General features: G+C 48.2%; 1 protein-coding gene across 1 annotated transcript in view; it reads right to left on the bottom strand.

Moving 5' to 3' along the window:
• Positions 1-16,130, bottom strand: part of LOC147106398 (stabilin-2-like) — a 206,221-nt gene that overhangs the window by 40,243 nt on the left and 149,848 nt on the right. The window contains exons 57-58 of the mRNA XM_086009731.1: positions 15,241-15,345; positions 13,222-13,329 (exon numbers count right to left, since the gene is read on the bottom strand). Coding sequence (XP_085865857.1) covers positions 13,222-13,329; positions 15,241-15,345 — 213 coding nt within the window. The remainder of the gene's footprint in view (positions 1-13,221; positions 13,330-15,240; positions 15,346-16,130) is intronic.

The following is a 16,130-nucleotide window of genomic DNA, read 5'->3' on the forward strand; positions in this document are numbered from 1 at the left end:
GACACAGGATCAGCTCTAACAGTCATAAACCGATGGGACTATGAGCGGCTATTCTCACACATACCCTTGAGAGACACAAAAATTATTTTGAAGACGTACACGGGGCAAAAAGTCTACCCCAAAGGAAAAATAAGGGTGACCGTTATGTATAACGGTAAGGAAACACCAAAACTAGACCTGTATGTATTGCAAGATGGAGGATCACCATTACTGGGACGTGAATGGATCCGGAAAATACAACTGGATTGGCATTCCATACAGGCACTGACTGTGGCTGACAAAAAGGATGACGACATCACACCCGGGCGACTGTCAAAGATCCTAACTGACGCGAAAGAAGTGTTCCAGCAAGGACTCGGAACACTAAAAGGCATGACAGCGACGATTAAAATTGAGGAAAATGCAAGCCCAAAATTCTTTAAGGCCAGACCGGTACCTTATGCGATCCACCCAGCCATTGAAGCAGAGCTGGAGAGTCTGGAACGTTCAGGTGTACTGTCCAAGGTAGACTGGAACGAGTGGGCTACACCCATCGTCCCTGTGATGAAAAAGTCGTTGAGCAGCACGCCTGGGGAACCAAGGAAGGTTCGCATCTGTGGGGACTTTAAGGTAACAGTGAACCCGGTCCTTCACACCGTACAATATCTACTTCCGCGGATTGAAGATATTTTCGCCTCGCTATCTGGAGGGAAACGCTTCACTAAGATTGATCTGGCCCAGGCGTATCTGCAAATGGAGGTAGAAGAAGCATCAAAAAAATACCTCACGGTCAACACCCATAAAGGTCTCTACCAATACAACCGGCTGGTATTCGGGGTAGCATCAACTCCAGCTATTTGGCAGAGGGCAATGGAACAAGTCCTGCAAGGGATCCCAGGGACCCAGTGTTATTTGGATGACATCCTGGTCATGGGCAAAAATGACAGTGATCACCTTGCCAACCTGGAGCAGGTGCTCACTAGATTGCAGGAATATGGGGTCCAAGCTAACCGCCCCAAATGCGAGTTTTTTAGAACACAGATCTCGTATTGTGGCCACGTTATCGATAAAGAGGGGTTACATAAGTCCCCAGAGAAGATTGAGGCAGTCGTCAAGGCTCCAGCACCGGAAAATGTGTCACAACTGAGGTTGTTCCTCGGGCTGGTAAACTACTACCACAAGTTCTTGCCAAATTTGTCTACAATACTACACCCACTGAACACCCTACTGCAAACTGGGGTGCCATGGAAGTGGAATGACGAATGTAGACGAGCTTTCCAGAAGAGCAAAACACTAATCACATCGAAAGAGGTATTGGCCCATTACAACTCAGCGTTACCAATTCGGTTGGCTTGTGATGCGTCACCCTACGGCATTGGAGCGGTGCTGTCGCACAAATTCTCAGACGGCTCAGAGAGGCCAATAGCCTTTGCATCATGATCACTAACCTCAGCCGAGCGTAACTACGCCCAGATTGACAGGGAGGCACTCAGCCTAGTGTGGGGAGTGAAAAAGTTCAATCACTATCTGCACGGGCAGAAATTCACCTTGCTGACTGATCACCAGCCTCTTGTCTCCATTTTCAATCCGAAGAAGGGCGTTCCGGTGATGACTGCGCAACAACTACAAAGATGGTCACTTTTTCTAGGGGCGCACCACTATGAGATTGAATATAAGGGCACGAAACTGCATGGAAATGCTGATGGGCTATCACGCCTGCCACTGCCTACTGCGGAGGAAGCACCAGCAGTGGATCCTGTCGAAATATTCCATTCGACTATAGTTGAATACCTATCGGTAACTAATGCTTGTATCGAAAAGGAAACCCGAAATGACCCGACACTGTCTCGGGTATATGATTTGACGGTGAAGGGATGGCCAGCATATGGCGACTCACTGTTGCCAGCATTCTCGACAAGGAGAGAACAGCTGTCAGTGTGCCGGGGGACCTTGATGTGTGGATCCCGAGTGGTAATTCCACCCAAGTTAAGGGAGAGAGTGCTCCATGAGCTCCATGAGGGTCATCTGGGAGGGGTAAAAATGAAAAGCCTTGCCAGGGCTTATGTGTGGTGGCTGGGAATCGATAAACAAATCGAGGACCTGAAAAAGAGCTGCTCAGGATGCCAGAAACTCCAAAATGCACCACCACAGGCCCCTCTACACCCATGGGAGTGGCCCTCATCTCCATGGCAATGGGTGCATATTGATTTTGCTGGTCCATTCATGGACTCAATGTTTTTAATAGCCATGGATGCGCACTCGAAATGGCCTGAGGTCATCAAAATGTCCTCCACCACCACGGAGAAAACTATTGCAGTCCTACGGACCATTTTTGCCAGGAATGGCTTGCCAGAACAGATTTGCTCCGACAACGGACCACAGTTTGTGTCTGAAGAGTTCCGGAGGTTCTTGAAAAAGAATTGGGTAAGGCATAGCACATCCGCCCCGTATCATCCAGCCACAAATGGATTGGCTGAGAGGTTCGTACAAACCTTTAAGAAGGCAATAAAGGCTATGTACAATGACAACATTCCGCTGCAGCACAAGGTGGACAATTTCCTGTTTGCCTACCGGAATGCGACACATGCAGTCACCAAGCAGGCCCCAGCCATGATGTTCTTTAACCGAAGGTTAAGATCTCGCCTGGATTTGCTCAGACCAAACGTACGAAGAGATGTTGAGAGTAAGCAATTCCAGCACATCCATGAGAAGCCAACAAGGAGCTTCAATGTAGGGCAACCAGTCTTGGCCCGCGACTACCGAACAGAAAAATGGCAGCCAGGAATGATATGCACACGGCAGGGCCCACTAATGTACACAGTGGACTTTGGGGAGAGCATCGTGAGACGCCATGCTGACCAGATCCTAGAGTCATAGGAACAAGTCAACCCCATGCCTTGCCCATACGTACCTGGTGATGAACCCGACGTACAGGTAGCATCTACCCCAGAAACAGTAGCATCGGAAGCTGATGAACCAACTGACGACAGGGGGCCAGAATCGCCTCCGCACCAAGAGCAAGACACTCGGGAAAGGCGCTATCCAGAAAGGATCAGGAAGCCTCCCCAAAGACTGAATTTATAAATAGACTATTTTCAGGTAATGTTGCATGTTAAAAGTGTTAATTGTAATTAGTTTGATATTTAATTGTTAAATGAGTGTTATGGCACTGTTAATGTAAAAGGGGAGGAATTGTAATGTATGTACCTTTAAGGGGGGAACTACTTTCTGCAGCTCATGTATACTGTAGTACCGGCAGTGACCACACCTGTATATAATGCTGAGTAGTAATCTGTTGTTTCAGTTGCAGTTTGAACCACGTTGAGTAAACACCTGTTGTACCGTTCTCTGCTGTCCTTTTCTTATTATTACACGGACGTAACAGTGTCCACATTGAAAGTGTTCAGGTTCATGCCCAAACTAGGACCTGATCTACCATGTCCATTCCTGGTGTTCCAACGGGCATACATGGTACTGGTAGCTTTTGACCAAGAGCTTTCTGGGATGGGATAAGACTGGGATGTGTAGTGTATGTACCTTTAAGGGGAGAACTACTTTTTACAGCTCCTGTATACTGTAGTACCGGCAGTGACCACACCTGTATATAAACCCTGAGTAGGGATCTGTACTGTTAGTTTTAAAGTAACCCTCATCCAGTAAACACCTGTTGTTTGTTATCTGCAGTCTCTGTCTATTTATTGAAGGACACCATACATCAAGGTACACGGATTTAACATTGGCGACGAGTGGATTCAAACCTACCTGCAACTCTGCATCACCTCCCAGGGATTCGCTCCTGGAGAACAGTGAAAGACGAAGGCCGAGCCCAGAAATGCGGGCGTCGACCATCCAGCGAAGACTTGAGCATCGCAGAGGAGGCTGTTGAGAGCTGGGCTTGGTTCTCCAGTCACGACGATCCAGCGCAACGGGCTGGCAACAGGTACGGCGCAGACACTTCCCGGACAGCGGCGGCTGGAGCCAACCAACGCCACAGAAAAAGGCCGAGCAGCGTGGATGGGGTAAGAGAGAGGGTAAAGCGCACAGGGCACAGCCGGGGTTCAGGACCGATCGGCGTCAACGAGAGAGGCGCGCAGGAAAACGCGCAGAGCGCACCCAGTGTTCAAGGGCCGAGCAGCGTCCGCGGAGAAGAAGGGAGAGCGCAGGAGACACCATTTTGTTTGAGCCGCAGCGGAGAAGAAGGGAGAGCGCGGGAGACACCATTTTGTTTGAGCCGCAGCGGAGAAGAAGGGAGAGAGCGGGAGACACCATTTTGAGCCAGTCTAACCACACCCAGGGATGTCGAAGAGTGGCAGTGTCACAGCGTTCGACAATGAAGTCGAAGATTGGACGACATATGTCGAACGCATAGAAGTGTACTGCAAGGCGAATGAAGTGCCAGATGACAGGAAAGCACTGGTATTGTTGAATTCAATGGGTGCAAAAACGTATGGCTTACTGCGAAACCTAGTAACCCCCAGAGAAGCCAGCGGAAAAGGATTTTGAAAACATAGTGCCAATACTACAGGACCACTTAGACCCCACACCGCTGCTGATAGCGGAAAGATTTAAGTTTCACAAAAGGAACCAGCATCAAGATGAAAGTAATGCTGAGTTTTTAACGGAACTGCGCAAGCTATCGAAACACTGCCAGTTTGGAACGGGACTAGCAGATACTTTAAGGGACAAGTTTGTGTGTGGGCTTCAAAGTGAAGGAACCCAGAAACGGCTTCTGTCAGAAAAGGATCTTACGCTGGACAAGGCTTTCAGCATGGCAGTATCACACGAAGCAGCAGCACGGGGCGCGGCAGAGATACAACAGAGACCGCAAGAATATGGCACAAATGAAATGTCATACGGAACAGTGAAGTGCTATCGCTGCGGCAGAACAACACGCGACCATAAGGATTGCTGGTTCAAGGACCAAGTGTGCAGGCAGTGTGGAAAAGTAGGACACATAGCAAGAATCTGCAGGTTGGAAAAGAAAACCAGCAGCAAGAAACCCCCACAGGAGAAGTACAAGAAGGTACATAAGGTGACGGAGAGTAGTTCAGACAAACTGTAGAGTGATACAGACTCCGGAAGCAAGGAGATGGGTTGTCCGAAACTACATAATGTGATCAAAACGGAGGATCACCAAACTATCTGGGTCATGCTCAAGATAGCAGGAGTTCAAGTGAAAATGGAATCAGCCCTAACAGTCATAAACCGAAGGGACTACAAGCGGCTATTCTCACATATACCCTTGAGAGATACGGAGATTGTCTTGAAGACGTACATGGGGCAAAAAGTCTACCCCAAAGGAAAAATAAGGGTGAACGTTATATATAACGGCAAGGAAACACCAAAAATGGACCTATATGTATTGCCAGATGGAGGACCACCACTACTAGGGCGTGAATGGATCCGGAAGATACAGCTAGATTGGCATTCCATACAAGCACTGACTATAGATGCCAAAAAGGATGACGACGTCAGACCTGGACAACTGTCAAAAATGCTAACTGACGCACAAGAAGTGTTCCAGGAGGGACTCGGAACACTAAAAGGCATAACAGCGACGATCAAAATAGAGGAAAATGCAAGCCCAAAGTTTTTTTAAGGCCAGACCGGTACCTTATGCGATCCGCCCAGCCGTCGAAGCAGAGCTGGAAGGTTTGGAACGTTCAGGAGTACTATCCAAAGTGGACTGGAGCGAGTGGGCTACACCCATCATTCCTGTAATGAAGAGGTCGTTGAGTAATACGCCTGGGGAACCAAAGAAGGTTCGCATCTGTGGGGACTTTAAGGTGACAGTGAAACCAATCCTTCACACTGTACAATATCCGCTTCCGCGGATTGAAGATATTTTCGCCTCACTATCTGGAGGGAAACGCTTCACTAAGATTGACCTGGCCCAGGCGTACCTGCAAATGGAGGTAGAAGAAGCCTCAAAACAGTACCTCACGATCAACACTCATAAAGGTCTCTACCAATACAACCGGCTGGTGTTCGGGGTAGCATCAGCTCCGGCTATTTGGCAAAGGGCAATGGATCAAGTCCTGCAAGGGATTCCAGGGACCCAGTGTTATTTGGACGACATCCTGGTCACGGGCGAAAATGACAGTGATCACCTCGCTAACCTGGAGCAGGCGCTCACTAGATTGAAGGATTATGGGCTCCGAGCTAATCGCCACAAATACGAGTTTTTCCAGAAGCAGATCTCGTATTGTGGCCACATTATTGATGAAGAGGGGTTACATAAGTCCCCTGAAAAGATTGAGGCAGTAGTCAAGGCTCCAGCACCGGAAAATGTGTCACAACGGAGGTCGTTCCTCGGGTTGGTGAACTACTACCATAAGTTCTTGCCGAATTTGTCTACAGTACTACACCCACTGAACACCCTACTGCAAATGGGGGTACCATGGAAGTGGAATGACGAATGTAAACGAGCTTTCCAGAAGTGCAAAGAATTGATCACATCAAAAGAGGTGTTGGCTCATTTCAATCCAGCACTACCAATTCGGTTGACGTGTGATGTATCACACTATGGCATTGGAGCGGTGCTGTCGCACAAATTCCCGGACGGCTCGGAGAGGCCAGTAGCCTTTGCGTCTCGGTCACCAACCTCAGCCGAGTGTAACTACGCCCAGATTGACAGGGAGGCCCTCAGACTAGTGTGGGGAGTGAAAAAGTTCAACCACTATCTGCACAGGCAGAAGTTCACCTTGCTGGCTGACCACCAACCACTTGTCTCCATCTTTAATCCAAAGAAGGGCGTTCCGGTGAGGACTGCGCAACGGCTACAAAGATGGTCCCTTTTTCTAGGGGCGCACCAATATGAAATCGAGTATAAGGGCACGAAACAGCATGGAAATGCTGATGGGCTATCACGCCTGCCACTGCCTACTGCGGAGGAAGCACCAGCAGTGGACCCTGTCGAAATATTTTATTCGACTATAATTGAACGCTTGCCAGTAACTAACGCTGATATAGAGAAGGAGACCCGAAATGATCCAACACTGTCTCGGGTATATGATTTGACGGTGAGGGGATGGCCAACACATGGCGACTCACTGTTGCCAGCATTCTCATCCAGAAGAGAACAGCTGTCAGTATGCCAGGGGACCTTGATGTATGGATCCCGAGTGGTAATTCCACCCAAGTTAAGGGAGAGAGTGCTCAATGAGCTTCACGAAGGCCATCTGGGAGGGGTGAAAATGAAAAGCCTTGCTAGGGCTTATGTGTGGTGGCTGGGGATCGATCAGCAAATCGAGGACCTGACAAAGAGCTGCTCAGGATGCCAGAAGGTCCAAAATGCACCACCACATGCCCCTCTACACCCATGGGAGCGGCCCTCATCTCCATGGCAACGGGTGCATATTGATTTTGCTGGTCCATTCATGGACTCAATGTTTTTAATAGCCGTGGATGCGCACTCGAAATGGCCTGAGGTGATCAAAATGTCCTCCACCACCACGGAGAAAACTATTGCAGTCCTACGGACCATATTTGCCAGGAATGGCTTGCCAGAGCAGATTTGCTCTGATAACGGACCACAGTTTGTGTCCGAAGAGTTTCGAAGATTTATGAAAAGGAATGGGGTAAGGCATTACACATCCGCCCCGTATCATCCAGCCACAAATGGATTGGCTGAGAGGTTCGTACAAACCTTTAAAAAAGCAGTAAGGGCCATGTGCGATGATGACATTCCACTGCAGCATAAGGTGGACAATTTCCTGTTAGCCTACAGAAATGCGGCACATGCAGTCACCAACCAGACCCCGGCCATGATGTTCTTTAACCGAAGGTTGAGATCTCGTCTGGATTTGCTCAGACCAAATGTACGAAGAGACGTTGAGAATAAGCAATTCCAGCACATCAATGAGAAGCCGACAAGGAGCTTCAATGTAGGGCAACCAGTCTTGGCCCGCAACTACCGAACAGAGAAATGGCAACCAGGAACGATATGCACACGGCAGGGGCCACTAATGTACACAGTGGATGTTGGGGAGAACATTGTGAGACGCCATGTCGACCAGATCCTAGAGTCACAGGACCAAGTCAACCCCAGGTCTCGCGTACCTGGTGATGAACCCGACATACAGGTAGCATCTACCCCAGAAACAGTAGCATCGGAAGCTGATGAACTAACCGACGACAGGGGGCCAGAATCGCCTCCGCACCAAGAGCAAGACACTCAGGAAAGGTGCTATCCAGAAAGGATCAGGAAGCCGCCCCAAAGACTGAATTTATAAATGGACTATTTTCAGTTAATGTTGCATGTTAAAATGTTAATTGTTAAATGAATGTTATGGTACTGTTAATCTAAAAGGGGAGGAATTGTAGTGTATGTACCTTTAAGGGGAGAACTACTTTTACAGCTCCTGTATACTGTAGTACCGGCAGTGACCACACCTGTATATAAACCCTGAGTAGGGATCTGTACTGTTAGTTTTAGAGTAACCCTCATCCAGTAAACACCTGTTGTTTGTTATCTGCAGTCTCTGTCTATTTATTGAAGGACACCATACATCAAGATACACGGATTTAACAGGATGATTGGGCAATTTTTAGTCCGTATTAATGTACCGTATTTTATCTGATTGACTAAATTTGTCTAGAAATAAATTAATGCTTTACCTTGTAGCATAGCACCTACACAGTTAATATAGTATACAGAACTCTGTGCTTCAAGGGCGCCATGGAAATCCTCTGATTAAGGAGGTGAATCCTATGAAGAGTCAAGCATTTGCCTCCCCTTGATTCTAGGGGTGGCCAATCTACAGCCTGGGCAATCTGACCCACAAAGGTCGGACAACTCCATTTGTGATTCCCACTTGCCAGTTTGTGCTGTTTGAACTTTGTGGGCCTGGAGGTTTGGAAAGCTGCTGTTCTTAGCGCCGTTGCCCCATTGGTGGATTAATCCTGAATCAGAACGCTGAGATTTTGCTAGTGTCGGCAGCTTGAAATGCAACTTAATGGGATGATAGGAGCGTAAGAACATAAGATACAGGAGCAGGAGTCGGCCATACAGCCCCACGAGGCTGCTCCGCCATTCAATAAGGTCATGGCCGACCTTCGACCTCAACTCCACTTTCCCGCTCGATTCCCAAATCCCTTGATTCCTTTAGCGTCCAAAAATGTATCAATCTCAGCCTTGAATATACTCAATGACTGAGTATCCACTGCCCTTTGGGGTAGAGAATTCCAAAGATTCACAGCCCTCTGAGTGAAGACATTTCTCCTCATCTCAGTCCTATCCCTTTAGTTCTAGACTCTCCAGCCCGGGGAAACAGCCACTCAGTATCTACCCTGTCAATCCCCCTCAGAATTGTATGTTTCAATGAGATTGTAGTGTATGTACCTTTAAGAGAGAACTACTTTTACAGCTCCTGTATACTGTAGTACCGGCAGTGACCACACCTGTATATAAGCCTTGAGCCTGCCTCTGTACTCCCAGTCTTGAGACTACCCTACTCCAGTAAACACCTGTTGATTGTTAAGTTACAGCCTCTGTGTAGTTCTTGGGAAACATCCTATTTAAAGAATCACGGATCTAACAGTGGCGATGAGGTTGATTTGAATCTGCCTGCAACTCTGCATTTCCCGTCAAGGAGTCGCTCCGGGAGGACGGTGGAAGAAAGTCGAGGCCAGAAGCACGGGCGTCGACAACGAGCAACCACCCAGTCATCCGGCAGCAAGTAAACATCGCAGGAGAGGCTGTTGAGAGCCGGGCTTGGTTCCCCAGCCACGACGATCCAGCAACAGACTGGCAACAGGTGCAGCGCACACCCTTCCCGGACAGCGGCGGCGGGAGCCGACCGATAGCGTAGAAAAGCCGAGCAGCGTCAACGGGGTAAGAGAGAGGGTGAAGCGCACAGGGCGCGGCCAGAGGTTGAAAACCGAGCGGCGTCGAGGAAAAACAAGCAGAGAGAGAGAGAGAGGGTAAAGCAGCAGCCGGGTTCAGGACCGAGCGACGGCAACGGGAAAGGCGCACAGGAGAATGCGCAGAGCACAGCCAGGGCTCAAGGGCTGAACCGCGTCCACGGGGAGAACAAGGGAGAGCGCGGGAGACGCCATTGAGCCACGGAGAAGAAGGGAGAGCGCGGGAGACGCCATTTTTAGAAGCCGCAGCGGAGAAGAAGGGCGAGCGCGGGAAGGAAGGAAAGTGCGGGAGACGCCATTTTGTTCCAGCGGAGAAGAAGGGAGAGCGCGGGAGACGCCATTTTAGACAGTTAAATCACACCCAGGGATGGCGAAGAGTGGCAGTATCACGGCGTTCGACAATGAAGTCGAAGATTGGGCGACATATGTGGAACGCATTGAGGTGTACTGCAGGGCGAATGAAGTGCCAGATGCTAGGAAAGCACTGGTTTTGTTAAATTCCATGGGTGCAAAAACTTATGGCTTACTGCGAAACCTGATAACCCCAGAGAAGCCCGTGGAGAAGAATTTCGAAAGCATAGTAGAAATCCTACAGGACCACTTAAGCCCCACACCGCTGCTGATAGCAGAAAGATTTAAGTTCCACAAAAGGAACCAGCATAAAGACAAAAGTAATGCTGAGTACTTAACGGAACTGCGCAAGTTATCGAAACACTGCCAGTTTGGAGCGGGACTATCAGATACGTTAAGGGACAAGTTTGTGTGTGGGCTTCAAAGTGAAGGAACCCAGAAACGGCTTCTATCAGAAAAAGATCTTACGTTGGACAAGGCTTTCAGCATGGCAGTATCACACGAAGCAGCCACACGGGGCGCTGCAGAGATACAACGGAGACCGCAAGAATACGGCACCAATGAAATGTCATATGGAGCAGGGAAGTGTTATCACTGCGGCAGAACAACACACGATCAGAAGGATTGTTGGTTCAAGGACCAAGTGTGCAGACAGTGTGGAAAAGCAGGACACATAGCAAGAGTCTGCAGGTCAGGGAAGCAAACCAACAGCAAGAAATCTCCACAGGAGAAGTACAAAAAGGTACATAAGGTGATGGACAGTAGTTCAGACGAACAGGGAAGTGATACAGACTCCGGAAGCAAGGAGCTGGGTTATCTGAAACTACATAAGGTAACCAAAATGGAGGATCACCAGACTATCTGGGTCACACTCAAGATAGATGGAGTCCAAGTGAAAATGGAATTGGACACTGGATCAGCCCTAACAGTCATAAACCAAAGGGACTACAAGCGGCTATTTCCACATATACCCTTGGAAGCTACAGAGATTGTCTTGAAGACGTACACGGGGCAAAAAGTCTACCCCAAAGGAAAAATAAGGGTGAAAGTGATATACAAAGGCCAGGAAATACCTAAAATGGACCTATATGTATTGCCAGATGGAGGACCACCACTACTAGGACGTGAATGGATCCGGAAGATACAACTAGATTGGCATTCCATACAGGCACTGAAGGTTGAGGCCAAAAAAGATGACGACGCCACACCTGGACGACTGTCAAAAATGCTAACTGACGCACAAGAAGTGTTCCAGGAGGGACTCGGAACACTAAAAGGCATAACAGCAATGATTAAAATAGAGGAAAATGCAAGTCCAAAGTTTTTTAAGGCTTATGCGATCCGACCAGCCGTTGAAGCAGAGCTGGAAGGGTTGGAACGTTCAGGAGTACTGTCCAAAGTAGACTGGAGCGAGTGGGCTACACCCATCGTCCCTGCAATGAAGAGGTCGTTGAGCAATACACCTGGGGAACTAAAGAAGGTCCGCATCTGTGGGGATTTCAAGGTGACAGTGAACCCAGTCCTTCACACGGTGCAATATCCGCTTCCACGGATTGAGGATATTTTCGCCTCGCTATCTGGGGATAAACGCTTCACCAAAATTGATCTGACCCAGGCGTATTTGCAAATGGAGGTAGAAGAAGCCTCGAAACAATACCTCACGATCAACACTCATAAAGGTCCCTACCAATACAACCGACTGGTGTTCGGGGTTGCATTGGCTCCGGCTATTTGGCAAAGGGCAATGGATCAAGTCCTGCAAGGAATTCCAGGGACCCAGTGTTATTTGGACGACATCCTGGTCACGGGCGAAAATGACGGTGAGCACCTCGCCAACCTGGAGAAGGTGCTCGCTAGATTAAAGGAATATGGGCTACGAGCTAATCGCCACAAGTGCGAGTTTTTCCAGAAGCAGATCTCGTATTGTGGCCACGTTATTGATGAAGAGGGGTTACATAAGTCCCCTGAAAAGATTGAGGCAGTAGTCAAGGCTCCAGCACCGGAAAATGTGTTCCTCGGGTTGGTGAACTACTACCATCAGTTCTTACTAAATTTGTCGACAGTAGTACACCCACTGAATACCCTACTGCAAACGGGGGTACTATGGAAGTGGAATGACGAATGTAAACGAGCTTTCCAGAAGTGCAAAGATTTGATCACATCAAAAGAGGTGTTGGCCCATTTCAACCCAGCACTACCAATCCGGTTGACATGTGATGCATCACCCTATGGTATTGGAGCGGTGTTGTCGCACAAATTCCCGGATGGGTTGGAGAGGCCAGTAGCCTTTGCGTCTCGGTCACTAACCTCAGCCGAGTGCAACTATGCCCAGATCGACAGGGAGGCCCTCAGCTTAGTATGGGGAGTAAAAAAATTCAACCACTATCTGCATGTTAAAGTGTTAATTGTTATTTGAATGTTATGGGTACTGTTAATATAAAAGGGGAGGAATTGTAGTGTATGTACCTTTAAGAGAGAACTACTTTTACAGCTCCTGTATACTGTAGTACCGGCAGTGACCACACCTGTATATAAGCCTTGAGCCTGCCTCTGTACTCCCAGTCTTGAGACTACCCTACTCCAGTAAACACCTGTTGATTGTTAAGTTACAGCCTCCATGTAGTTATTGGGAAACATCCTATTTAAAGAATCATGGATCTAACAGAGATGACCTCTCATTCTTCTAAACTCCAGAGTGTATAGGCCCAATCTACTCAACCTCAATCAACGATGGAGTTGAACTTTATATGCAGCCTGTGAGGATCCGTGGTACACACCTAAAGAGCCCACAAGGAGAAAAAGCTCTAAACAAAGGTATTAAGGGATATGGGACAAAGGCGGGTAGATGAAGTTAAGATACAGATCAGCCATGATCTCACTGAATGGCGGAACAGGCTCGAGGGGCTGAATGGCCTCCTCCTGCTCCTATGTTTAGCCCCTTTCCTAGGCTATTGAAAAGCCATTCGATCCTGACATTTCACACATGCACATCGCTGCTGGTAATGGAAAAAGAGAAAGTTGGCTCACCTTCGCATGTCCTTCCATCACCTTCATAGTACAGTTTACACTCGCATGTGTTGTTCTCCTTGCAGATTGCATCATCGGAACAAACAGGTGAACACACTGGCTTCACAGCTACCAAAGAATAAAAAAAGCATGACAACGGCATTATAATGCCATACTGCTTGCTAAAACAACAACAACAACAACTTGCAATTATATATAGCGCCTTTAAAATAGTAAAACGTCCCAAGGCGCTTCACAGGAGTGTTATCAAACAAAACTTGACACCGAGCCACATAAAGAGATATGAGGGCAGGTGACCCAAAGCTCGGTCAAAGAGGTGGGATTTAAGCAATGTCTTAAAGGAGGAGCGAGAGGTAAAGAGGTGGTGAGGTTTAAGGAGGGAATTCCAGAGCTTAGGGCCCAGGCAGCTGAAGGCACGGCCGCCAATGGTGGAGCGATTAAATTCGGAGATGTTCAAGGGGCCAGAATGGGCGGAGCTCAGAGCTCTCGGGGAGATGTAGGGCTGGAGGAGATTAGAGATATAGGGAGGGGGCGAGGCCATGGAGGAATTTGAAAACAAGGATGAGAATTTTAAAATCGAGGCATTGCTTACCCGGGAGTCAATGTAGGTCAGCAAGCACAGGGGTGATGGATGAACGGGACTTGGTGCGAGTTAGGGCACGGGCAGCAGAGTTTTGGATGACCTCAAGTTTACGGAGGGTGGAATGTGGGAGGCCGGCCAGGAGTGCGTCGGAATAGTCAAGTCTAGCGATAACAAAGGCATGGATGAGGGTTTCAGCAGTGGATGAGCTGAGGCAAGGGCGGAGTCGGGCGATGTTACAGATAGAGCTTTGGTGGGATTCTCCGTAACTTTGGCGAAACCAGTATAAACAGCCATCTTTGGCCATTGACCTAATTTCTCCAGGAATTCTGCCAATCTCCCGTTGGAGAGAGGAGGGGAGTCGAGAGGAAGGGATGGGAGGGGAGAAAATTGATGAGAAAAAAAGATGAAGTGCACTATTAAATTTTAAAAAAACAACGCCAATAGCAAAAAGGGCAACCCTTACACATATGGAATCATTGTTGGGATAAGAGGTTAAATGATGTCTCTGTTACAGTTCAATTAAGATCTGGTTCCAAATCAAACTGTAAGAAGTGCTATTATTTGATTCGTGAGTTCTCAAAATTGATGACATTCAGTGGCTGCTAATGCAGGGCCGTTAGCTGCTTGAAAATACGCAGTGAAGTATTTTTGAGTGAAAGGCGAGTTCAAGCCAGATAGATTTTCCACATGCACTGTGCTGGGGCGGAGACTTTTCAGCCGTGGCTCAGTGCCTAGCACCCTCGCCTCTGGGTCAGAAGGTTGTGGGTTCAATTACCACTCCAGAGACTGGAGTACAAAAATCTAGGCTGACGCTCCCAGTGCTGTAATGAAGGAGTGCTGCACTGTCGGTGGTGCCGTCTTTCGGATGAGACATTAAACCGAGGTCCTGTCTGCTCTCTCAGGTGGGTGTAAAAGATCCCATGATGCTATTCGAAGAAGAGCAGTGGAGTTATTCCCGGTGTCCTGGGCCAATATTTTTCACTCAACCAACATCACTAAAAAAGACTATCTGGTCATTACCACATTGCTGTTTGTGGGAGCTTGCTGTGCGCAAATTGGCTGCCGTGTTTCCTACATTACAACAGTGACTACAATTTGAAAGTACATCATTGGGTGTAAAGCACTTTGGGACATCCTGAAGTGGTGAAAGGCGCTATATAAATGCAAGTCTTTCTTTTAGCCTTGGCCACCGAGAGCGGACCCTGGGAAATCGCATGCCCAGCCATTGATTTTCGATCAATGAATTGAGTCGAGCAGAAAGTCGTGGACCACACCCATGTGATTTAATGACATGAGCTCCCAGTGGGCAAGGCTCTGCACTGGGAGCAATGCAAGTGGCAAATGTACCTTTACAATTTAACCAAGAGATTTAGGCTGGTGGTGAACAGATGTACTGACAATGTGTTCATAGGGCAATTCATTCACTTATGCCGTACCTAGTTGTCTTTCACAGCGGTCTCCAGTCCATCCTTCATTGCAGAAACATATTCCTTGGCCATTGGCACCATCATCGCAGACTCCATTTTCAGTGCAATCACAGGCTGTAAAGGACATTTTGTTTGTTGAATTAGAATCCTAAAATATAGATTCTCAGGCTTACAAAGGGCTGGAGAGAATTCCAATAGATCGGAAAAGTTGGGATACAGTCGGGGGGGGGGGGGATAATTTTAATCTTACTTGCTGGGTGAGAAACCCACGGGACCGGGTGGAACGCTGGTTTTACACCTCGCCCGATATTGCTCCATTGACTTCAAAGGAGATTAAATCGGGCCGGGTGTGAAACCAGCGATCCCGTCCGTTTCCCGATGGTCAGGTTAGCTTAAAATTGCCCCCCCCCCAATACTTTTGAGTGAAAGAAACTCAACCCTTTGATGATCTTACTTCGATTTCCCCCTTCCGCGGCTCCAGTTTAACGCGTGAGTTGTACCGCAGGCACCTGTCCAATAACTGCTTAAACGGCACTTGCAACTGTACGAATGGACAGAGCAGAGCCACTCGCATCTCTTCCAGTCGTGTTTCTTGGGGCTTAAAGGGTTAGATTATGAGGACGGATTGCATAAACTTGGCTTGTATTGCCTTGAGTTTAGAAGGTTGAGGGGCGATTTCATTGAAGTGTTTAAAAGGATTCGATTGGGCAGACACAGGGCGGCTGTTTTCTATGGTGGGCGAACATTGAGAAGTGAAATCAGGAAGCAAAAGGTAGTGGAAATCTGGAACACTCTCCCCCAAAAGGCTGTGGGTGCTGGGGGACAATTGGAGCTTTCAAGACTGAGGTGGATAGATTTTTGTTAGGTAAGGGTATCAAGGGATATGGGGCAAAGACGGG

This window comes from Somniosus microcephalus, chromosome 16, assembly GCF_052327205.1.
Source record: "Somniosus microcephalus isolate GS21.2 chromosome 16, FLI_Smic_1.0, whole genome shotgun sequence".
NCBI classification, from domain to species: Eukaryota; Metazoa; Chordata; class Chondrichthyes; order Squaliformes; family Somniosidae; genus Somniosus; species Somniosus microcephalus.